Raw genomic sequence first — 23,295 nt, forward strand, 5'->3', positions numbered from 1 at the left:
GTTTTAAGGAGCACCCAACACCGGATTAATAGCTATTCTTCTCCAAATGGCGGCTGAGATTGAGGAGATGTGTGACGATTGAGAGTTGGGGAGCTTTACAGAATTGAAGGCGAGTTTCATTGAGAAGGAAACTGCGCGCTTGGTCTTTGTGACTCGCCGGACTAGTTTTCCAGCGCGAACATACCGCCAAACTCAATCTCTTGGCACAACAGGTTTAAGAAGCAACGCCCATTGAGGTTTACGAACTAGAACTGTTGATTTATGTTTTTGGAGAATAAAATGATAAAACTCATAATATTGTACAATCGAATTCCAAAGGTCTCTACCTATCTAGCAAAAAAAAAGGGATAAATAACCAAGGTCCCAAGGTACAAGATAGTTTCCAACCCTACAGTTTCATACCAAACATCTGATGCACACGTAGACTCTGCCGCATGCTCAGATCCAACATGATTTCCTCACTTCCACCAGGGATAGCATACGCACGCACATCACGGTACAATCTCTCGATCTTACCACCTTGTCCACCACGGCTATAACTCAAGCCTCCAAAGATCTGACTGGCTTCGCGCGCGCAGTACTCGAAAGTCGTCGTCGACTGGGCCTTGAGACCGGCAATGGCACCGCCAAGCTTGAGCATCGCCTCGGTCTCTTCCATCGACTGGCACTGGAATATGATGTTCTCGAGCCAGTTGTAGCTGGCTTCAATCTGGCGGGCCATGTGGGCCAGCTTCATACGGATGACAGGGTGGTTGACGAGCTTCTGGCCGAATGTCCTGCGCTTGTGGGCGTATTTCATGGATTCCTCGTAGCAGACGCGGGAGAAGCGGAGACACTGGATAATGATACCAATTCGCTCGTGGTTGAAGTTGGTCATGATAACTAGATATTCCGTCAATACTGATGCGACGACGAAATAGGGCTGACTTGACTTACCCTTAAATCCCTGGTTCTCCTTGCCAATGAGGTTCTCCACGGGAACCTTAACGTCCTCGAACGTGACGTACGTGGTACCGCTGCTCCAGACACCCTGGCAGTCCATGCGCCGAGTGCTGACACCACCAGCTTCTCTCTCAATCAAAAGTACTGAAATTCCGTTCATTCCAGGGCCGCCAGTACGAACCGCAGTCGTGAAGTAATCAGACCAGACACCGTTCGTAATCCACTTCTTCTCGCCATTGACGATATAATGCTTGCCATCTTCAGAGAGCTTCGCTTCGCAGGTAAGGTTGGCAACATCGCTACCAGCATCGGGCTCAGTAATAGCAAGACAGATGCGCTTGTCACCTGCGAGAATACCAGGCAGGATGCGGTCCACAAGTGCCTTCTTACCATACTTCACCAGCGGGGGACATCCAATGCCATAGCCGCCGATCAGGTTCCAAACCAGACCACCACTGCCAGCACGGGAAAGCTCATCTGTTAGAAGCATCTCGTGGAAGAGATCCCAGTTCTCAGGCGCAACCGACTGCACCCGGTGCGGGGTGTATTGCGTGGGGTACTTGACACCGAGTAGACCTGCGAGATACCCGCGCTCGCCCATTTGCTTGTAGATCTTGGCAGGAACCTCCTTGGCCTCATCCCACTCCGTCACATATGGTTCGATCTCCTTCTCAACCCATTCCCGCACCTCCGCACGGAGCGCGGCATGGGTCTGGTTGAAGTAAGGAGAGTGGTACTAAGCAAACGATTAGCGAACAAATTCAACCCTGCTTTACATACGGACAGAATAAACTCACTCCTTGGTACCATGAGGGATCGGCAAATGGAATCAAATCACCATAAGGATCCTGAGGACCTGCCGACTGCGCAGAGGAGACATCAACAGGCTGTGCGGCCTGGGGCTTTTTGGGTGCTTCCGTCGCAGCCGCAGCCGGGGCTTCAGGGGCTTTCTTAGAGTCTAATGACCCAATCTGCAATTGCGACTTGTACTTTTTCAGGATCCCCTCATTGTGGTATTTCCAGAACTGTTTCGAGGCGTCTTTACCAGCCACTCTTGTGAGAACTATATTGGTAGCAGCAGTCAGTACTCAAAGGCTGCGGGCCAAGCGAGCGCTGTTTGGGGTTCAAACTCGGAACGTACTCTTCTTTCCACCTATTCGCGGAGCTAAAGTCAGTATCACATGCAAGACCAAAGAATGCGACCAAAATGTCGCGCATTAGGGAACGCACCTGGATGTTCGTCCTGGAATTTGGTCAGGTCGTATACGTCTTCGTCAACGATAATCCAAAGGCTATCAGGCTTGTTGTTTTTAGCCACGTCCTCCTTACTAAATGTTTTGGCCATGATGACAGCGAGAATGGTCTCAGGTCACGAAGAGAACGAATATAAATTCCGGTCGAGGCTATCTGATTGGGAGGCCCTTGTATTGACGACTAGGCACGGTATGGGGAAGAGTAAACCTGGGGTAAAAGAAAAATCGGAGACGGGGATGGCTGAAGGCTTCGTTATAAGGATGAGGACAGAACCAGGGTCCTAGGCCTATTGATCTTGGGACGTTAGGACTAAGGTGGATAACGGGCTCGGACAAGAGACCAAAAGAAGAATGCGTCGGTGAATGGCAACTGGTGGGAGTGACCTTTGCTACGAGAACTTCCAGATTATCCCTCGGTGATTTACCTATGATATGCGCTGGGTAAAGATACGCCTCTTCACATGTCCGCCAGGCTGAGTAAGACACAAAAAAAAGAGGTGTGAGCCGCTGAGTCCTTCCTATCACATTTACATAAATTCCCATGCAATAATATCGCAGCTTTACCCCCGAGACCTAAGCAATGTCGGGCACTTTGCGATCAGCTGTTCGCCTCGGCCAGCTGATTGCAGAGCAATGCCCTGTTTCTGATTGGGTCATATGCGATTCTCATGCGTCATCGCTAATTCATCGTTGCTGCACATTTTGGGAAAATACCGAGGCTTATTACTCGCACGTGACCATGGTCTCAAGAGTCGACTCGGCCGCAGCTCGCGGGTCTTCTGACATGTGAATATTAATGCTATGGTATTGGTTCCTCACCTCATATCGCATCACCTGCCGATCGAGGCATGACATCTATGGGCCCGGGGACGAGCATGTACGGCAATCGGCCGATTGAGAGACAATGAAAAGTGAACAGACTCCCGATTCGGGAACTGGCCGATTGGCTAGAGTGACCATGTGAGACTTGCGGTTCATACTCTATTGGCTATGCGAAGTAAGGAGGTCTGTGAATTAAATGCAATGAACATTCCAAGACGGTATGCAGCTCTAGCAGCCTTTACCGGAGACATAGATTTATATTAATCTAGTAATACAACTTGCGCCGATATTGCACATATCTACTCTTCTGCCTCGCCCTCGCTCGTGTAGCCGAACTCTTCGGGAACAGGCGCTTCCTCTCCATCTTCATCTTCATCGACAGCGGTCAATACCCCAGCAGCAGCAGCAGCCCCTGACCCGCTGAGGGGGTTTTCCGGACGACGCGGAGTTGCCAAGAGTCTGCTAGGGTCCGTAAATTCTGCCAGGCGGGCTTGTAGGTCCGCTGGAACGGCAGATTCCGTTGCAAGTGCAGGTTGCTTGGTTTCCTTACTAGCCTTTAGCTCAATGACGTCGCGAGGTTCCTCAGGTGTCTTGTCCAGGACAACGACAACACCACCGGTAGGCTATAATATACGTTAGTTATTCAATCATTCTTCACCATAGACTGGGGCGTGGAAACATACCCTCTTCACAGGCTCATACCGCGGATCGGGGAATGTGAGATACTTTAGTTGCGCAGGCAGCACTCTAGACATGTTCTCAAGCTCGTATCCAACCTTTTCACGCTCAGCCTTCTTCTTTTGTCCCTCGACTGCCTCCTTGTCCCCTTCCTTCAGCTCTTCGTCGCCCTTGTCCTCGTCCGTCTCCATCTTCTCAGGCATCTGATCCGCTACCTTTGGAGTCGTTGGGGTTTGGTCGACATCCATACTCTCGCGCCTGTGCTGCTTCTCACGGCGCAGTGCGCGTCTTTTGGCCAACGCAGTTGTAGAAAGAACAGCGGTCTTGACCTTCTCCGGCGCTTCCTCAGCCTTGACCTGTTGCTCTGGGGGGTAATCGAAGAGGCTAGGTCTTGTGTTGCTGTGGAACTTGAAGAAGGGCACCTCGAGCTTTTGATCGACACCGATTACAGAGGTTGGGGCGAAACTTAGTGACAGGAAATGAGTGAGAGGGAACCAGTACCAGTATTGGAGGAAAACAGCAGCACCGACTATTCCTGGCATGTTGAGATTTCCTGTTTGTGTTTGCAGGCTGATCGTGCAATTGCGACCACCGGCATCAATTATACCAAGAGCGATTGCACAGCCAAACTTCGCCATCGCGTCCTCATGTCTGTCACTGACCATCTTCATCATAGTCTTGCGTAATGAGCTGACCCTGGGATTCATGGCCTCATTTTGCTGCACCAACACCATGGCCAGAGCAATCAGGGCTCCCTGTCGAACGAAGTCGGTTGAATCCTTCAGCATCGGCTCGAGGAGATCAATCGCTTCATCGAGACCAGTGCCGGCACATGAGATACCGAGAGCCATCGCCGCACCGTACCTAACATGGGGGTTATAAGACTCCGACAGCAGTTCAACCATGCGGGGTACGCTTTGGTGTTTTCTGAAGAGGATGAAGCCCAAGCTCAGAACGGCGACACGTCGAACATCATCATTCACATCACTGACAGCGACGTGGAGCAACTTGCGAACAGCCTTGTTGCTGCTAGTGCCGCAGTACGCGAGAGCGATTGTCATGATACCACCGTAACGAAGGGTTGGGTCAGGGTCACCAAGAAGGCCGTTGATCAGCTCGTCAGCAGCCTCCTGCCGACCGTACATGATCAGTGCCATTCCCATAGCTAGACCCCGGACAATCTTCTCGTGTTGAGTATCATGAGCGTACTGGATCATGTCCTCAAGCACCTTCATGTTACCGGTTCCCAACATGACCAGGCCCATGGCAAGACCAACGGCTTCACCATTGAGGGCAGAATCGGTGTACAGAACGTTTCGCAGATCGTCGTATATACCCTCATCTCCTGTTGCCATACCCGCAACGCCAAGACCCAAGGCACCACCGTGTTGAATCACTTCTTCGGTAGCTTTCTTGAACTGGTCACGAATATAGTCGACAGCCATTCCGCCATGGTTGGCATAGATCAAACCAAGCGCATATAAGGAGCCGCCCTGACTATACAGAGATCCAGAGTTACCGACGCCATCGATACTGTTCTCCTTTGGAAGGTAAGGCTGCAAAAGCCTCTGACCCTGGCTCAAATTGCCACGGTGAATGACGCCTAGAGCAGCGGTCGCAGTAAACTTGGACCAGTTAACCGCCTTTCCAAGCCATTCCAGGTTATCACGGAAGAATTTGTCCTGCGCTGTTCCAGCGTACATAAATCCATTTGAGATCGTTATCGCCGAGTGGAAAATCGAGTTGCGAGGTTCCAAGGTGTCTCGAAGTTTGTTGAGAATAGCTATATCAACCCTGCTATTCCGATGCAGGAACTCCATGTTCAGCTGAATGGTTTTGATCCCATCGAGGATATCGAGAATATTCTTAAACGCAGTACGCGCCTCTGCTGACACCTTGGAATCAGCGTTAGCACCAATAGATGAAGATTGGTTGTCCAATAACGCGTCCGACTCTTTTGGTTCCTCTTCTTTGGTCTCTGAGTCTTCGGTCTTCTCCGGCACGAGTTCAGAAATCTCTTGATGGACTTTTTGTAAAAATTCCTGAGTACTGTTGTCGTAAAGATCAAAAGAAATCTGATAGGCCACCGCAAGTGACCGAGCGTCGCCCTTTTCAACCAATTGGCGAAGGATGACGGAGGCCATGGAGTGTTCGTTGAGGTATACGACGCATTTGGCAATCGCGAAGTAATCGGGCGAAGGAATCTCGTTGAGCAGTTCAAGAATGAGTTTCAGGATCTTTGTAAAGACGTTGAGTTAGCTCATGGCTGACAAGCGGGACAATCATGCCGTACCTCATTGCGGAATCCTCGCTCTTGGACAACACCCATACAAATGTCCAGCACATATTCCATCAACTCCTCGCTCTGGCGGGATTCACCATTCTGCTGTTTTGCATCCTCGCTAGCGCGCATTATGGCTGTTCGAAGAACTTCCAGGTCCTTGGCTTCAATAGCAATACCAATCACTTGGCGATATCGTTTCTGAAGGAAGCACTGCTCGAACAGGCGCTCAATGACAGCTTTCAACTGGCCTTGGACGCCTCGTTTGAGGACGAGTGGAACCTCGACATTCGAACCGGTCTCCTCGGCGCCGGGATGGGCGCCGTCCACCCCTGTAACTTCCTGCCTAGATAATAGTGATTTTGACGGCAAAGCAGACTGTGAGAACGGGGTGATCGGGGACGTAAGGCTGGCGGAAGTGCTACTGGCACCCTCGACGGAAGTTGGGAAGGCAGTGTTCAAGTTGGTAGGCTGATCGCCCGCTGAAGGCCGTTCGGAGGTGGACAGCGAAATAAAAGTATCGACACACTTGGCTAAAGCACGATTAGATGAGAAACCACCAAACTCACATATCATCGTGTGGAATATACGCACCAATAATAGTCTCCTCAAATTCGCCGCCGTTGTCAAGGTTGAACAGTTTCCCAGCGCCCAATGCAAAAACCATGCTCTCATGGTATTCCTGGAGGTGGTAGTAGACCTTGGCGGCGACCAGAGCGGCAAGTTCGCGTTCGGGGAAATCTTCATCTTCGTAAAGCGCCTCTCTGAGAAATTGAATGTTAGTCTGATATCCGTTGCCGCATAATCGCCGGCTGTAATGGCACAATATTGGACGAGATGATAAACAAACATTTGCGGGATAGCATCAACTACTTCCGTCCAGAGAAGGTCGATCTGAGAGTCTAGTGTCTGCAGAGCAAACACCTTCAGTTCTGAGTCAGGCTCCGAGAGAAAGCCAACAAGGCCAGCAGCCGAAGCGAGCCCGACCATAGTGAGGAGGTTGATGGACTAGCAGCTGGAGAGATGATGACGGCGCTAGAGGAGGCGACAGCTTCAACGGAGCTTCGGCTGGATGGTTTAAAGGGTCAGGTCGTAAGAAGAAAAGACCTGGGGGAGAAATGTCCGACAAGTAACGAAAAGTACAAGAAACAAGGATGGAGAAAGGTGAAACAATACAAAAACGTTGAAGATGCAGAGACGAGCACACGTCAACGGATGGCAGGCTGATGGAAGCTGTCGGAAAGGTACCCATGGTCCCTCCAGCCCGCCCTACCGAAATGTCACGTGCCAACAGGCACTCGATGGGAAGCCGCGTGAGCTCAGCTCTAACTTGTGCACGAGGACAAAAGGCCGGTGGTTCAATCTTCAATAAGCGATCGCTTCCTAATGCTGATATCCCTACTAGATAATATACTCTGCATCTGTCGTCTTACAACGTGCTTTGTTTTTGTCACAGGAGATGTCGGCTATTTTCCCGCAAAACATGGCTCACAGCCTAGTGCCTGTACCTCTTAGAACAACTGCACATCAAGACCCTCTGCTACATGTGGAGCGGCAAGCGAAGCATATACAACGTAATCTGCAGCTTCTCATAGACGCCCAGAGCGAGGGTTTGCTTGCTGGGCTTAGCGATCAACAACCTGATGAAAGCGCGCTTAAGAGCCATGCGACATCCTCACGGTCACAGCTGTCCAGTCTTAGCGGGGCTTCCACAGCGTCAGTTCTACAGCCGCGCAAGAAGAAAATCGGACTACACACAGCAAGAGAGAATATTCTCAAGTCCATGCAGGACCTCATGCAACTCCGGGAGGAAGAACGCGAAATACTTGCTTCCAGGCAGGAGGAAATAAACTATGGATTGACTGATATTGAAACGTTCAATACCAAGAAATCGAAGTTAGAGCAAGCCATTGCAGCAATCAATGAGAACATGGAAACCCAGCGTACTAGGGAGTTGCGAGCCGAGAGTACCAGGCTCGAACAGGAAATACATGAGCTAGAGAACAAGCTGGCGCAGATGAAAACAAGGCATCGACATGTTGTTGAGGAATTAGCGCAAGTTGAGAACTCTGTGGAAGCTAAATTATCGTCATATAAAGCTTCACTATCCCTTCTCGAGTCGGATGTCCGGAGATTCCTCGCAAGTCCCCCGGTCACTCCATCGGCCAGAGGCACTGCTGGAGAGAACTTTTACTCACTAAAACCAAATCGACGAACTCTGGAGATGGCACAGGAACATTGGAGACTGGAACAATCTGTATTGCAACATCGGCAAGAGGAGGTTAATGCCGAGATCGAGGCACTTGAGGATGGTTGCGATGTATGGAAACGGGTGGTTGAAGTCATCAGCGGGTTTGAGAAGCGCCTGCGAGCCAACATGCGCCGTTCGATACAAGATCAAGGGGAGCCACTGCAAGACAAGAATGTTGCGAACAACAAAGGTAACTTGGTCCAGGCCATTATGGAAGACCTGGAACAGACGACAGATCTCGTAGAGCAAAACCTGGGTCATGCGCAAAGCAAAGATTGGAAGCTCCTTGTTTGCTGCATTTCGGCAGAATTTGAAGCACTTCACGAGGCTCGAGTGATGCTCTTGAGCATATTCGACAATACAGACGATGTTAATCCGCCTACCGCCTACGGAGACCCTGGAAAGCCGCGCAAGAGCTCAGACGGCGATTCACATGGCGATCCTCTTGGAGTGGATAATCCCGAGCCTCCAGCTGACCTGTTGCAAGATATGAACAGCCATTCTCCCGGCGATGCCAACTCGGAGACTGAAGATGACGAACCTGATCCTGCTTGGTTGCTGCCGGAGAGTTGATTCATAGGGCTAGAGCTGTGTCAAATATATCAATCGGGAACTAGCAGCTTATATTGAGCTTTACCACATACGCACCTGAGTGTACAGGACACCTGCCTAAGAGCGAGCTGCGACTTACACGATTCACATATATATATATTGATTAAGATAGTGGTGCGCACTCACTAGAAGCGGCCCACTATCGAACGCATGTAATATAATATTACTACTGGCGTTGTTGGTTATCACTCTATAACAGTCATTATATAATTACAATTCCTGGGTGTCGAGCAAATCCACTTATATGGGAAACTACAAACCCCCTCAAATACCGAATAGCAAAACTACCTCACACCTGGTTCAGCCTTCGCTTTATCGCTGTTCAAGGCAAAGCCATGCCCAGAATGCCGGCCTTCAGTTCCACCCTTTAACTCAGAAATCGTAATTTCACTCACCCCATTCACTTCAACCGGCCCCGTAAACATCTTACTCGCTGTCGTGACCCACGTTACCACACCAACCAGCGCAATAACGCCAATCGCTGCACTAGTGTAGTTCATATTTTCGTCATCCACCGGCGCCTCAGATGGGAAATTAAAGGTGACAAACGCAAAGAGGAGGAAGAGGAGACCTAGTGCGTTTAGGGATAATGACAGCGGGAGAGACAGCGAGAAGGGGCCTTTGAAGTGCGTTGAGGAGATTTTGTGCGAGGTTACGTAGCCGAGCAGGCGGGCCAAGAGGGGAAGGGCGTAGGATATGTCTTTGAAAGAATGCGAATTAGTACGGGGGTATTCTGCGTTTAGTACCGTCAATGGGGATGAGCTTACAGAATCCGGTGGTGGCTATAGAGATGATGGTATTAAAGCCTGTTACCGTGCCGAAGTAGATGGAGTTGAAGGCCATCTGCACTAGTGTCGTTGCAATGATAGCGTCAGAGGGATGTGTCATTTGCCGGTTACTTTGGACAGAGTAGTGGAAAAAAGAAGACCACGGTCTCTAGCGAAGGCGAAAAGGGATCTTGACTCCTCAGCAATCAAACTAACTGAGCAAATGAGGACTATTAGTGTCATCATACTTGCCATAAAGCAAGCTCCAACTCTGCTAGTCGTTGAATCGTAGCTGGATGACGGGAACACCGGTGGTAGACGCCGCAGTTGTTTCAACATCGCCAATGCAAAAGCACAATGTGAGTAAGAAGACGAAGCCAGTAACGGCACCGAGTCCCACTGACATAATCATGGCCTTCGGGGCGTCTCGTGATGGATGTGTCATTTCCTCAGTCATATGGCTTGGTGCGTCGTAGCAGCACATACCAAAAAGGCTTTGCAGGATACCGATAATGGTGGCCATTGCCTGGCCGAAGCCGGTGAAATTCTGAAAGTCCTGAAAAACAAAAGAGGCCGACAGCTTATGCCTGTTAGTAGCTAGGAGGGTAATAGTGATGACGATGAAGGAGCAGATGTTCCAGATCAGGATCATGCGCGATAGCCGATTGAGGAGATGGGGTGCGAAGATATTGACGAGGAGAGCGCTGAAAGCCACGGCGTACGTGACGAGGACGGTTTGCCAGCGCTCAATGGTGAAGCTGGGGAAGACCAGGTTCGCTTGCCCAAGGATGAAGTTGGATGCGACGGAGTTGTTGACGGCGCCCATAGCCAAGATGCCGGTAAGCATAAACCATAGCCTGTGATGTAGGAGAGCTGACGGGAGACTTTGGAAGGTGCGAGGAGGGCAACCCAGGAGTACTGGCCTCCAGCGACGGGCCACCGCGAGCACATCTCGGCCATGGACAAGGCGACGGTCAAGGTGACGACGCAGACGCCAATCCAGCCAAATACCATGACAGGGGGTCCGCCGGCTTTGACCCCGATGATGAAGACTCCGCTAAGGGCTGTCCAGCTGATGATTGAAAGGTCAGCTTGTGTACTGATCTAGGATCCTCACGACAACTTACCAAGTGACGATACTGAAGCTGAACCCAATCATGTCTACCATTCTAAAGGACCGTCGAAGCTCTGTCTCATCAGCCTCACTCAAAAAATCGTCTTGTCAATAATCGTACCCTGTTTGTAGCCCAGATGTTCCAAGGCCATTTCCTCGCCGGCCGCTGAGGCAAACACATTTTGATTCTCTTCTGTAGCTCCCATCTTGATGAGACCTTCTTTTTTCTGCACTTTCTGTTCTATAGATGGAGGATGACGCGCTTCTCTAAATCTTCCTGTGTAAAGGCCCGTTATCAGTATATCACAGTATATCATCATGCAGGGATGGTATGAAGGCTAGGCTTATCCTTACCTGCTCCATGTCTCAAACATGTTGATAAGACGAATTTGGCCTGATATCTAGCAGTTGTCGCCTCGAATTAGTCGTCAGCATTATTCTATCGTCATAATCCTGCGATATACAAGTAATCGGTAATCTTTGTGCAGGCCTGCACCTCAACAGCGGTCGCTCTGTCCGACCCCAAGCCGTCGGCTTGACCGAATCATACCACATTCTTAACATCATACAAAAGAAAATATATATATAAGCAGTGATTACACAATCAGTGTAGCTTATAGCCCTGCCAACGAAGGCAATCAGACTGGACCGTTTTCTTGCTCATCGTAAGTTGATATCTGCAGACTACCCTGTATTGCAAGGTTGTCGACGCCTTCTGCTGATCCCCGCAGCACTTCATTCCTCCCACCACAACACTTCTCCAGGTCCAGTTCGAAGACTGACCTCACCAGATGAGCCTCATAGTCCTCTTCATAGTCATCCTTCTTTCACTTATCATCCGTGCTCTCTACCTGCTCTACAGACACCCCCTCTCCTCAGTTCCTGGCCCCAAACTCGCCGCCTGCACATCCCTCTGGCTCGCCTACCACACTTACATTGGTGACGAATGTAGCACCCTCTTCGCGTTACATCAGAGATATGGACCCGTGCTGCGTATCGCTCCAAACGACGTTGATATTGCCTCTGGTGACGCGATAGAACCCATCTACCTAGCGCGCGGCGGGTTCCCCAAGACCCCAGTGTATTCTAAGTTCGACATTGACGGACACAGCACGATCTTCTCGACATTGACCTTACCAGAGCGAGCGAGTCGAGCCAAGGCCGTAGCGCCACTTTTCTCGACGGCGTCGATCCGTAACTCGCAAGAGAGGTTGCTGGAAGTTGTAGATGATTTCGTGGACAGGTTGCGACAGGGGGCCCAGTCTGGCCGGCCGGTCAATGTGCTGGGCCTGGCTAGGGCTATGGCGATTGATGCTGTGAGCGCGTACCTCTTCCAAGAGCGGTATGGGGCGCTTGACGAGAACGCGGAGGTTATGTCTGCCTCACTGTTTGTGGATGCGTATGTGGGTGTTGGCGCGTTCTTCAACTTTGTCTGTGGCCGCGTTGGCGAGTTTCTAGTCGGTCTTGTTGAATACCTGACTCAGCTATCTGGGACAGCCAAGTCCTTTACGGCGATCGATGACTACACCAGCCGGTTGGTGAGACAGGCGGTCCCCAAAAGCGGCAGCTACCAAATTCGTCTCCTGGAACGGGTCTCACTGCGCCAGACGCAGATTGAGATCAAAGATGTCTGTTTTGCGGGGACGGACTCGACGGGCATGGATGTTGCAACAATTATCTGGTACTTGGCGAAATATCCTGAAAAGTTAGTTTCCCCTCCGATATACTTGCCAGGGTAGGGCTCATATGTTGTCTTGTGGGGATATAGATACATCAAACTCCGCACTGCCCTCGAAAACAACCCCCCAGATGGTGACCCTCTTTCCACCCCGTACCTCCGCGCTGTCATCCGAGAAGGACTTCGCCTCTCCTGGGCGAATCCTACCCGCCTTCCGCGTTCCGTGCCTGCCGGCGGTTGGAAATACAAATCCTACTCCTTCCCGGAAGGGACAAGCGTTGGCATCTCGGCATGGCAATTGCACCAGGAGGAAAGTATCTTCCCCAATCCCTTATCTTTCGATCCAGAACGGTGGCTAGAGCCGAATGTGACAGACGACATGCTGAACAATTTCTTCGCGTTTGGCAAGGGAACGAGGGCATGTATTGCGCAGAATCTAGGAACCGCGGAAGTGACGCTTGCTATCTGGAAGGTTGTGGAGAAGGATATGCTTAGGGGCGCTAGGGTTATTGATAATGACGGGAAGGGAGGCGAGTTCAGATTTTGCAATGGTTTAATAGTAGGGTTAAAGGGGAAGAAATTCTTGTGCAGTGGATTGATAGGTGAGGAGCTGGGTATAAATGAATATGAACGAAAGGGAATAGATACGTGTGCGTGCAGTAGCCCTCAAAAATCCACTCCGCCAACCCCATTTCCAGCAACATGCACCCCATGAAACCCAAAACCCACAGCCGCATTAACACTTGCCCTGCCAATCTCCTTCATATTTCCAGCGTCAAGGACGAGCAAGTAACTCCTCCCGCTCCGCCCATCCAACACAACACTAAGCAAGACTCCATCGTCCTCTTCTTTGCCATCCGGATCCGCAACAAAGATCGCTTCCCCCGGTGATTGGGCATGCTCAGACCAGAGTTTTGTTTCGCCTGTAAGGGAGTCGAACTTTACTATCCCATCGACAAAGGTTGACAGGCCCCGGTCAGTAACGGCGTATGTATATCGGTGGGGATGTGTGATATAGAAGGGGTTTAGGGTTGCAAGTTCCGGGGAGAGCGCGTGACAAGCGGTTGAGACGAGGATAGCTTTTAACGGGGCTAGGGGCTCTGGTTCTTCTCCTTCCCTACGAGAGGAGACGGGTATAGCAGGTAACCGGAACCGCGCAATGCGAGTTTGCATCTTTCCGCCATTATTCACAGCACTAGGCTCGAGGCGCCCTGCACTTGATGAAGAGACAAGATACTCGTAGTAGAGCTTGTGCAAAATATCGGGATTTTCGTACATAATACACTCGGCGACTATGTCTAGTTGTGAGGTTGAGGAGTCACTTGGGTTGCTTGTCTCCTGCCACGCATTGATGGTATGGAAGCAGAAGAACGCCTGGCTTTCATAAACTGCAACAAGTCCTCCATGTCTCCGATCAACAACGTACCACTTCGCCGGAATTTGGTTATCAAACTCCTTAATAGCCCCAATGTATGAACCCGGCTTCTTCATAAATCCCTCAGGGGACAAGTGCGCATTCCAAACACAGATAACGACGTAATCCCCCGTCAGGAAAAACGAATGCAAATACGCTGGTGCAGCGGTAAAAGCAGCAAGGATAGACGTTTCCCCTGTCTCAGCGGAGACACGAAACACGCGGTATGTAGGTGTCCCTGAGGAGAAAGAGAGGTTGTAGTTGTATACATCTCCAGTCTCAGGGTCTGATTTTGCATGCGATGCGGAGAGGGGCCCCGTTAGCTCTGGATGGAGGATTCCCTGGGTAGCTAGGGCTAGGGGCTCAAGGGTAGAAGGGTGGAGCTGTTTGTACGTTGAATTGTCTGTTTTGGCGGTTAGAGTTTTGACCCCACTGGATGTATTTAGTTTCTCGTTGGCGCTTGAAATTGACGATGAGGATGGAGAGTCTAGCCCTGGCATGTTGATAGAGAGTGTAACCCCGGTGTTGATAAAGGAAGGGCTGTCATGGCGTGGCTCGTACGTTGATTGGACTTTTGAGTATATTGCCTCGCATGGGTCTGAGCTAAATCCGCCGAAACTAAATCTGTCACCTAAGGAGCCTGTTTCGTGCGCATACTCTATCATGTCATCTGTTGAGAAACGGGAGTTGTATAATACGCGCATGGATGAGTCTGGGCTCTCTGGAGGGACGAGCTGGAATCGATGAGTTTGGCTGAACCCGTCGAACCAATGTGAGACTTGGAATGTGTTTCCGTGCTTTGTGTCGACTTTGTACCGGCCTGGGCCCGTTCTGTAGAGGGTTCCTGCTGCATAATGTGGGATACTTCCGGTCACAGATAGCTCAATAGGAGTTTTTTGCTCATGATTGGCGTCGAACTGCTCGTTGTTAGAAAATTCTTTAATGTCAGTATTTGATGACTTACGCCTTGTTCATTCGGCCAGTCATTGAAGTGGACACTGGTATCGGTTGCTTGAGTGTTGGGCATGTTTCTAATATATCAACATTTAATGAAAACCAAGACGCTTCGACGAATGGCATCCGATTCATTAGGCGGGCAGCCTTGTGTATTTATACGATCTATCTGACCCATCCCATTCTCAACCTACTTATGTAGAAGTTTACCTTGGAGGTGATCTTCGCATGGCTCCGAGGCCAGTAGCCAGTAGGAAGCCGTTGTAAGCGATATCAGATACTGGGGGCTGGCACTGACGTATTGGCGAATCATTTTTTGGATTATGCGAACTGGGACTTGGCAGGCCCGGGAGGCCGAGTCCGAGTCCGCGTCCGTGGGTCCGTTAGCTGTGCCCCTGGGCCGCTTCGATTTCAGTTTCAGATATCGTGACTCCACGAATATATGATTCACTTGCCGTTGCTTGAAATGCTATAGAGCTAATGGTCGACTTCGCTAGCCCGTGAATTAGCAAAAAAAGCGCTAGAAAAGGCTAGTGAAGTCGACTATACGCCCTATAGCAAACGTCCGCAGAAGCATAGAAATTCTGGGAGCCAAGAGTCCAGGTGGTCCCATTTGATTCGGATGTAGGTTGACGATCTTGGGCTGCATGGTTGAGAAGCTGACCGATGTCCTGGCTGCCAGCGGGTCCTTCCACCCGCGGGAACCTCCGCAGTTTACTTTGCCCCATGGCAGTAGTGGTATTAGCGTTTCCCAAGCGATTGTAAGAGCATGTCCTCCCGCGCGAGTGACACTCTGAGCATGGCTGGCCTCCGGAGCACGACCTCTTCGATCTCGCGCAACTGTCACATGCGTGTTTTTCTTTACCCCCATGTCGAGGCTCAGGAATAGCCTTACCAATGCGTATACGGGCAGAACATGATTTCCAGTGTCGTCTTAGCACGTCTCTATCGGGAACTATCAGCGAGGTTGAGGAAAATGCTGCTCAAGGGGCACGAACCCTCGTTTGTATACGCAACCGCAGAAATCACAACCGTATGGTTTAGCGGTTCTATCTATTAAGCATTAGCACGTAGTTCTCTCGAGGTTTCTGTCCTCCATAATCCGGACGTACGTGTTGTTGAGTGACGCTTGAAATGATCCACCCTCTGGAAGACAGCGGAGCAGACGTCGCAGGTCCACAAGTTTAAGGATTTGGATTCCCAGCGGACCGCGTCCGACTCTCCATACGCGTCCGGCTTTCCATAGGCCAGATCCAGAAACGACTCAGGCGTCATGGCTGTTAGTCAATGAAGTTCTTGCGGGCTGAGATATCGCCAAACTCAGTAGGCAGCCCCAAGTGACAGTTCGGATGTCACTCAACATCGATATGGCAAATGTTGCTACTTTTCCAAACACAGAAGAAGATCATTTGAAGCGGGGGAATCCGCCCAGCTCATCGCGTCCAAGGACTCATTAGCCGAGAGGTTGGGACGGCGATGAGTGGTAGTGTCGGAAAGATCTGGACACCATGACCGGCGGGATTCCCCCACATCCGTATTTCGCCCCAACCCAATAAGGTAAAACGACACATCTTGTGGATCAATCAAACTGCAGAGTTAATGAACGATTTCAAGTTACCTACTCACACCAAGAACTCTCCGATCATCTGCCATCCGCCACAATGCACCACTGCTCGCATGTTCCAAGAGCCACTCCTGGCATATCGAAATATCATCATTATCTCTGCCAAATGGCGTCCGCAGCGAAAGATTGCTAGCTACCGAATCTGACTTTGAGTCCATATCCTCAGGGCCATGCAACCCCAAAGACCGCGATGCTTCCAACAGCCCAATAAATGATCTCTGCCACGTCTCCTCATCAACCTGGAAAGTATGCGAAAAGCCCGATCCGGTATTTACTATGATAAGCCGCTGCAATGACGGCAGAGACTCTGGGTCTATTCCCTCCGGGGATACATCCTCGGTTAGACCATCGGGTCGGACAAGGACAAGGTGAGTTAGGTTCGAGCACCGTCGGAGGCCCTCGATGAACTGGCTAGAGTGGACGGCGACGTTGTACAGCGCCAGGCGCTGCAGGTTCGGCCAGAGGGACCAGACTGCTGGCTCATCCTTCTGCTCCTGTCCTGGTCCTTGCGCTTGTAGGTCTATAGTGTATGTATCGAGGTAAAGCTCGTCGCGGATAGAAACAAACTCTCTGAGCTGGACCATACGAGAGAAGGCGGTGCGGAGGATTGGGCGTACCTGATATACGTCATCCTCAGGATAGAGATGGCGGAGAGGCATGTCGATGATAAGGCTAGTTAGGCTCGCGCTTATTATGGCTGATAGCTCATTTATTTGGTGCACGAGTGGCGGGATGTTGAGATTGTTTGCTGAGAATGGGGACAGGAAGAGTCTCGTCGACGAGGACTGACTATTGTTCGCGGATAAAGTGCCCTTCTTCAGTAGTAGACTCAGTCGATAGGCGGAGTTGATGTAGAGACAGTGTTTCAATAGCAGTTTTTTTGCTGCTCGCGAGACCAGCTTGCAAACTAGCGTCAAGCTGAGGAGTGTGCGAGTGATTACATGGCCTGGGCTGAACACAACTGGGGGCATCGAGGGCAATAGACAGTCAATGACAAACAGGATCAACTCAGCGGGGAGTATTGCCTGGATCATGACTTAGAGTCGTCGCTGGCGTGGATGCAATGATATAGAAGACGGATTGAGATTTGGAAGGTATCCAGGTGTAGATCATTTGTGTAGGAGCTGTAAACGCAGCGGAACACGCAGAATTAACTGCGCAGAACACCGACGAAAAGTGAAACACGATAAGATTGAGCAACAAATCTGAGCTCGATATATCATAGAAAGAAAAAAAAAAAAAAGGTAAGTAACTTCGTAAGTTATTCCAACCTGGCGGCTCTGCAGGATGAGTGGTCAGTGCTGCAACTTTCTGCTCAAAACTGGTATCGTCATTTTGTGCCTAATCTGCCCGGTATCCTGATTACTGCACGTGAATACTGGTATCATCGTACAGCCTGAAGCATCCCTGCATGCGGTCATTATCTACTTTGTATAGGATGTATATATTTGAGTACATGAACAGAACATTAATATTAGTACCCTGGCCTCTCCTCGCCGTTTCTGGATCAAGCATCACGGTTTCGTCAACAAGTGGGCCCGTTTCGGCGACTAATTCTGGGGTGTAGATCCCGACCACGCGAGCGCCGAGCGCTCGAGGTGCAGCTGCTGTCCAACAGGACCAACACCCTGGGGATGAGCACAGTACTCTCCACGAGCGGAGCGTAGACCGATTCTTGCCCGTTGCGATTCGGCCCGGCCGAAGCAAAAGGGACCTCAAGAATTGGATCGGTTCCGAGGCCCGGGGACTCAAGGCTGGCCCCTCGCTAAACCTCATCAATCTTTGGTTTCGGGGACCATCAGTTACTCCTTTACGCCATCTTAACGAAGGGCTTTGTTCACTCCTGGTCCCCGAGACAAAAATGTGCTGTTTCTCGGCTGGGTGGATCGCCCCGGCTCTGGCATTTTCCTTGTATCTCTTCTTCGTCGAAGTCGTGCAGGGATGAGCCGCGTAAACTTCCGCCACTGTCCAACTTCAACCTGAGTTCACTATGTTCACCCCAATCCACACTTCGCTGGGTGCTTTATTGCTATATCAGAGCTCCTCCAGCCTCCTGCTTCACAATGGCTCGGTTTTGGGCGTCTCTTCGCTCCTTTCAGGGGTCATGCTCACCCCGAGTCGAGACAACGTCCCCATCATAGCTGGCTTGCTGTCAAGTGTCGTTCCAATCTATCTATTCGTGCCCTCGCTGCTGCCCACATACCCAGCAGCACCGTCGTCATGGGCCTCCTTGTTGTCCACCGTGGGCACAGGGTTTCTGCTTGGTTGGGGAACAAAGGTAGGTTGTCAGAGCAAGGTGACAAGGCGGCTCAACTGACACGGAACTGGTAGAACGGTAGAGGTTGTACTTCGGGCCATATGCTCTGCGGTCTCTCACGGTTATCGCCACGCTCGCTCGTAGCAACGGCCATTTTCTTCACAACAGCTTTGATAACAGCCAATTTCGTGTCGGAGATTCCGCCCTGCCGAGCTGGCATCCCTTGCTATACACCCCTCTACCCGTCAGGCCCCGAGCTCGCATTTATGACTGGTGTAACGGCCATCACATTCATAACAAACGCGCTTGTCGTCCCACGAACACTGGACAGATCGGACAGATCGAGGCTTATTTTTTCCTATTTGGCGGGAATCCAATTCGGAGCTGGACTGCTCATCTCAGGAATGGCTGATCCGGTCAAAGTCCTTCGCTTTTTCGCCTTCGTCACCGATCCCGCTCGTTTTGATCCATCCTTAGCACTCGTAATCCTTTTCGGTATCTTGCCGTCGCTCATCACCTATCTGTCCATGAAGCCTGGCCGGACTCTCAACAATGACAAAGACAAGCAGGCGAAACCAACGCTAGCAGACACCTATCGACTCCCCACAGCTACTGTTGCTGATATTGACTGGCGTTTTGTGACGGGAGCAATGGTGTTTGGTGTAGCTTGGGGATTACGAGGAGTATGCCCTGGGCCAGCAGTGCTGCGCTCAGTGCTTCAGCCAACATGGGGTCTTGCGCAAATGGCTGGGTATATGTTGGGCAGCTTGATATGAGCTTTGGGGCGTAAACCGAAGGCAGAGAACAGAAAAATCTGTAGAGTTATAGACCTTGTCAATCCTTAAAAAAAACTGAAATTCGACAGTTTCGATTCATGTTCAAAGACTATACAACGGTTAGAACGTAGCTCAACCGTCAACATACATAAATTGAAACAGGACGGATTGATAGACCGAAAATCTGGTGTATAAATACATTGAACGGGGTATAAAAGGAACAGAATAAGGTATGGCTTACAATTCAGTCTTGTCAGAGTTGCGCTTTTTTGTTTTTGTTTCTGGCATGAAGCCTTCCAGTTCCATCCACTCGGCAGCAAAACCAGCAATTAGAAGACTCCAATCCTCTACCGTGTCGATATCCAGGTGTTCAGCATCGTCCTTGATGGTGTGCCAGACACTTGGAAATCCACCGCGCGTGGGCGAGTAGTCGATGACGTGCAGGACGTCCACTCCACGTTTGAGGAATGGGACATGGTCATCCCCCAAGCTACCATAATAAGATAATTGCCGCTCATTTGTTGAGCTGTCAGGAAACCAGGTCTCGCCGTTCGACTTGAACATCTTTAGATCCCTAAGGCGACGTTCAACATTCGCCAGCTTCTGATAGGCCCAGTGCGTTGTTCGATAATAAGAGTGAATTATTGGGTTTTTGGAACCCAGTAAGTCCAAGAGAACGAACAGGGATATGGATGAAAGCGGCGTTTTGTAGACCGATATTGCTGGATTTACTTCAGAATCCCAATGTTGGGCAAGTGAGCGAGCCCCATACAAAGAATCAGTGTCAGTCCATGCTTTAAAGGCTTCTTCGCCGTCCAAGAAAAGGATCTGGATTCCGTGGTACTCGAGATAATCGTCAGGAGAGCCGGATTCCCATTTCTTTGTCAAGGCCTCGTCGATACTGCGCATCGCATGCATAATCATCGCGCACGGAGCAGCGCTATCAATGGCTCCGATAAAGCCTTTAGGCTCGTATTTACTATCGTAATGGGCGACGAGGGTCAATCTTCCCACATCGCCCTTGGCTGCGAAGGGAGGATCCCGATAGGCGATGAAGTTCACAAAAGGGACCTCCTTTCCATCCGACACAGGCGTCGTAGAAGTTGAGTTCTGAAACTCGACGTTCCACTTCGGGAGTGAGTTCCGGAAGAAATCGACAAAATGATTAAGAACCGCCGTAGATCCAGCAGTTCCTGGGACACGAGGGATAAGAATGGGCGAGAGGATGGCGCCGTCGTGGATATCAAAGTCCTTTCCCGGCCGGGGAAGCGCCTTTAGGGCCGCGTCTGACACGTCCCGATATGCGCCACTGAGCGGAAGAAAATACGAAACGGCAAGCCATACCGAGAGCAGTGGGCGAAGCCCACCCTGGGAAGCGAACCTCATCGCGTCTGGCGAAGAGAAGTTACGGGAGTTGTAGAGAGATAATCGTTGGTGCGACTTGGAAGTTGTCCAAATGTCTCCTGTAACCCACTAAGCCTAATTAGACAGTCAGCAGCCAAGCCCGCGGCGATCGGTTCAGCTTTCAGTTCAGCTTCAACTTTCCGCTTTCTGCGGACTATACCCCCGCTTAAAGAGCTCCAAAGGGCAGTTCTTTTTGCAATTGCGGTTGTCATCCACTTTTCAGCAAAATAATTTTGCTCAAATATATTCAAGATGAGGGTATCCGTCCTGCTCCATCCTCAGGTGCGCTCCGCGCTTCCCCGGCCTGTGCGGAGAGAGCTTTGCAGCAGTTTGCTATTTACTCGATACAAGACGACTGGCACTACGGCTCAGCCTCCTAAGAATGCAAACGCGCCTCAGAAACCAGAATATCGACCCGTCAATGCTCCACGGACCCCGCAACCATCCTCCACACATGCGAAGACTGCCCTGCGAAGAGGTGACACTCGAAACCGCAAAGATCAATTGAAGCAGTGCTGATATTGCTTGCAGGACCCCCCGAGAGGATACTAATCTACCATGGAGGAACCGGCCGTACTATGTTCCTTGGGATGCTGCGGATAACGACCATCTTTCTGTTCGGGGTTTCTGTCTTAGTGGTTGCTCCAGCCTTCATGTCTTCCGACTTTCCGTGGTATCTAGGCCCAGCTAGTAAGGACACTTTCCCGCGCAGGCGCAATCATTTTTTACTAACACACATCTCACTAGTTGTCGTTGGTGGTGCCTTGCCTATGCTATTCGTATCTTATACATCCGCCCCCTACGTGAACTTTGTCCACCTTGCCTTGCCCATTTCTGTTCGGCGATCGCGAGAACAAGCTGTTCAGTATGCAAAGAAACTCCCCCCAACCGCTACGTTGTATATAAACACCATGAAGTTCAATACTATTCCGAGACAGACCGAGGTGCGACTGGCCGATCTCGTCCCGGACAAGTCCAAGATCCGTCCCGTGAGTTTTCGAAACCAGAACCCTGCCCCATCGCCCTGGTGGAGGGGAAAGACTCTGCAGCAGTTTTACACAGCAGAGAAAAGCAAGCCCGGAAAGGACTCGAGGACCTTTTATCCAGAGCTGTGGGAGCACGTTTACAAACAGATACAGAGCCGCTCAGTGAAAGGCAATTGAAATCACTATTTCCAGAGCCATTTGCCAATGTAGCTGTAACTCCGGCATCTTATCTTTGCCCTCACTGATGCCAGTAGCTCGAGTGGCCTTTTCCCACAATCTGCTCACTCGCAGGTTGAGCCCGGGGGCTGGCTAGAGAGCATAAACACAATAGCTCAGTTGCGCAAATGGTTTTGTGTTAACGACTTTCAAACCTTCATTCACCTCACCTATACCTTCTAATAACTTGACTTTCTGTTTGCTCATATTCACCATCCTGTTTCCTTCCTCCATTCTCCTTATAAGTATCCGTCCTCAAGCTCATTCCTCAAACTCCAATTCTCCTTGCAAGCATCCAGCCTTCAAACTCTCATCCTTAAGCTGCTCCATTCAATCAGCAATGGCGGCTGCTGGCAAAGGAAAATCTGAGGGCCTTTTAGGTATTACTCAAAGCGACGCCAGGATTCTCCTTCTGGGCATCCTCTCCGCAGACAACGCAGGGAAGGTAGGTTACACCTATCGGCAATTTTACATGCGACAAAACATATCTTACCGGCACCTAGACGGCATATACGGCATATACGCTAACATCTGATAACACCTAGATTGATTTCAAGAAACTCTCTGTTATTGCTCCCTACAAAAACCCTGCCACCGCTTACAGCGCGTACCGTCAGGCAAGGAAGAGGTTTTATGCTGCAAATGGCACTGTAGATCCCAGTTCATCTGGGGCGCAGGCAACTCCGCCCAAGAAAGCCCCGGCGAAGAAAAAGGGCGCCGCTGCGGCTGTCGACAGTGATTCTGCCAACGAAAATGACGATTCCCTTGTCGAAGGCGCAGAGCCTGTCTCTCCATCTCCGACTCCCAAACCAAAGCGCCAGCGCAAGACCGCCCCCAAGCCGCAAGTTGTTATCGAGAACGAAGCTGAAATGGATCAGTAAGTATGGCAACCTTCCTCCGTGTTTAGGTCGACCATTGTTTTTCTTGGAAAACACAGCACCGGGCCCGATTATGTATTGATATAATACAGTGACTCTGACGATTCCTCCCTCAAGCCTGAGCAGAAACAGCTCGAGGCAGACCTCACCAACGCCATCAAAGCCGAGGGCCAATACACCCCAAGACTTCATCGCTGGAAAACCGATGAAGAACAAATCATGACGGACATCAACCTCGATGCTGAATTCGAGGAAATGGAGCGCAACAAGCAGTTATCTGAAGCCCGGCGTAGCAGTGCAAAGCTTGCTCCTTTGCCTGAATAGGTGGTCCAGGGCTTTGCATCTAGAACACTTGTCTGCTCCAGGGCTGGAAGCTAGTAACGAGGCT

General features: G+C 50.6%; 9 protein-coding genes across 9 annotated transcripts, besides 1 other annotated feature; 3 read left to right on the forward strand and 6 right to left on the reverse strand.

Moving 5' to 3' along the window:
* Positions 1–23,295: part of a sequence feature (contig 1.26 403..389371(1)) that runs on past both edges of the window.
* Positions 300–2,287, reverse strand: ANIA_01699 (putative acyl-CoA dehydrogenase; the record flags this gene model as incomplete). Its single annotated transcript, XM_654211.2, has 4 exons — positions 300–1,678; positions 1,740–2,005; positions 2,084–2,107; positions 2,173–2,287. 4 exons carry the CDS (start codon positions 2,285–2,287, stop codon positions 389–391), a joined length of 1,695 nt encoding a protein of 564 aa, XP_659303.1. The 3' UTR covers positions 300–388.
* ANIA_01700 (proteasome regulatory particle base subunit RPN2) lies at positions 3,300–6,966 on the reverse strand (the record flags this gene model as incomplete). Its single annotated transcript, XM_654212.2, has 5 exons — positions 3,300–3,640; positions 3,701–5,932; positions 5,989–6,509; positions 6,571–6,788; positions 6,827–6,966. The coding sequence occupies 5 exons, from the start codon at positions 6,964–6,966 to the stop codon at positions 3,317–3,319; spliced, it is 3,435 nt and encodes a 1,144-aa protein (XP_659304.1). The 3' UTR covers positions 3,300–3,316.
* ANIA_01701 (uncharacterized protein) lies at positions 7,436–8,800 on the forward strand (the record flags this gene model as incomplete). The annotated part of the gene is made up of 1 exon (XM_654213.2): positions 7,436–8,800. One exon carries the CDS (start codon positions 7,436–7,438, stop codon positions 8,798–8,800), a length of 1,365 nt encoding a protein of 454 aa, XP_659305.2.
* Positions 9,066–10,926, reverse strand: ANIA_01702 (putative GABA permease; the record flags this gene model as incomplete). The annotated part of the gene is made up of 6 exons (XM_654214.2): positions 9,066–9,621; positions 9,653–9,687; positions 10,093–10,463; positions 10,526–10,678; positions 10,734–10,767; positions 10,842–10,926. 6 exons carry the CDS (start codon positions 10,924–10,926, stop codon positions 9,124–9,126), a joined length of 1,176 nt encoding a protein of 391 aa, XP_659306.2. The 3' UTR covers positions 9,066–9,123.
* ANIA_01703 (cytochrome P450) lies at positions 11,512–13,004 on the forward strand (the record flags this gene model as incomplete). Its single annotated transcript, XM_050612843.1, has 3 exons — positions 11,512–12,425; positions 12,489–12,903; positions 12,939–13,004. 3 exons carry the CDS (start codon positions 11,512–11,514, stop codon positions 13,002–13,004), a joined length of 1,395 nt encoding a protein of 464 aa, XP_050468714.1.
* On the reverse strand, positions 13,065–14,839 carry ANIA_01704 (carotenoid oxygenase family protein; the record flags this gene model as incomplete). The annotated part of the gene is made up of 2 exons (XM_654216.1): positions 13,065–14,729; positions 14,777–14,839. 2 exons carry the CDS (start codon positions 14,837–14,839, stop codon positions 13,065–13,067), a joined length of 1,728 nt encoding a protein of 575 aa, XP_659308.1.
* On the reverse strand, positions 14,899–17,424 carry ANIA_01705 (Zn(II)2Cys6 transcription factor domain-containing protein; the record flags this gene model as incomplete). The annotated part of the gene is made up of 4 exons (XM_050612845.1): positions 14,899–15,606; positions 15,765–15,819; positions 15,879–16,043; positions 16,389–17,424. The coding sequence occupies 4 exons, from the start codon at positions 17,422–17,424 to the stop codon at positions 15,297–15,299; spliced, it is 1,566 nt and encodes a 521-aa protein (XP_050468715.1). The 3' UTR covers positions 14,899–15,296.
* On the reverse strand, positions 19,257–20,809 carry ANIA_01706 (glutaminyl-peptide cyclotransferase family protein; the record flags this gene model as incomplete). Its single annotated transcript, XM_654218.1, has 3 exons — positions 19,257–19,461; positions 19,572–19,607; positions 19,665–20,809. The coding sequence occupies 3 exons, from the start codon at positions 20,807–20,809 to the stop codon at positions 19,257–19,259; spliced, it is 1,386 nt and encodes a 461-aa protein (XP_659310.1).
* On the forward strand, positions 22,370–23,231 carry ANIA_01707 (putative histone h1.3.; the record flags this gene model as incomplete). The annotated part of the gene is made up of 3 exons (XM_654219.1): positions 22,370–22,474; positions 22,575–22,906; positions 23,000–23,231. 3 exons carry the CDS (start codon positions 22,370–22,372, stop codon positions 23,229–23,231), a joined length of 669 nt encoding a protein of 222 aa, XP_659311.1.

This window comes from Aspergillus nidulans, chromosome VII (assembly GCF_000011425.1).
Source record: "Aspergillus nidulans FGSC A4 chromosome VII".
In the NCBI taxonomy this organism is placed as follows: domain Eukaryota; kingdom Fungi; phylum Ascomycota; class Eurotiomycetes; order Eurotiales; family Aspergillaceae; genus Aspergillus; species Aspergillus nidulans.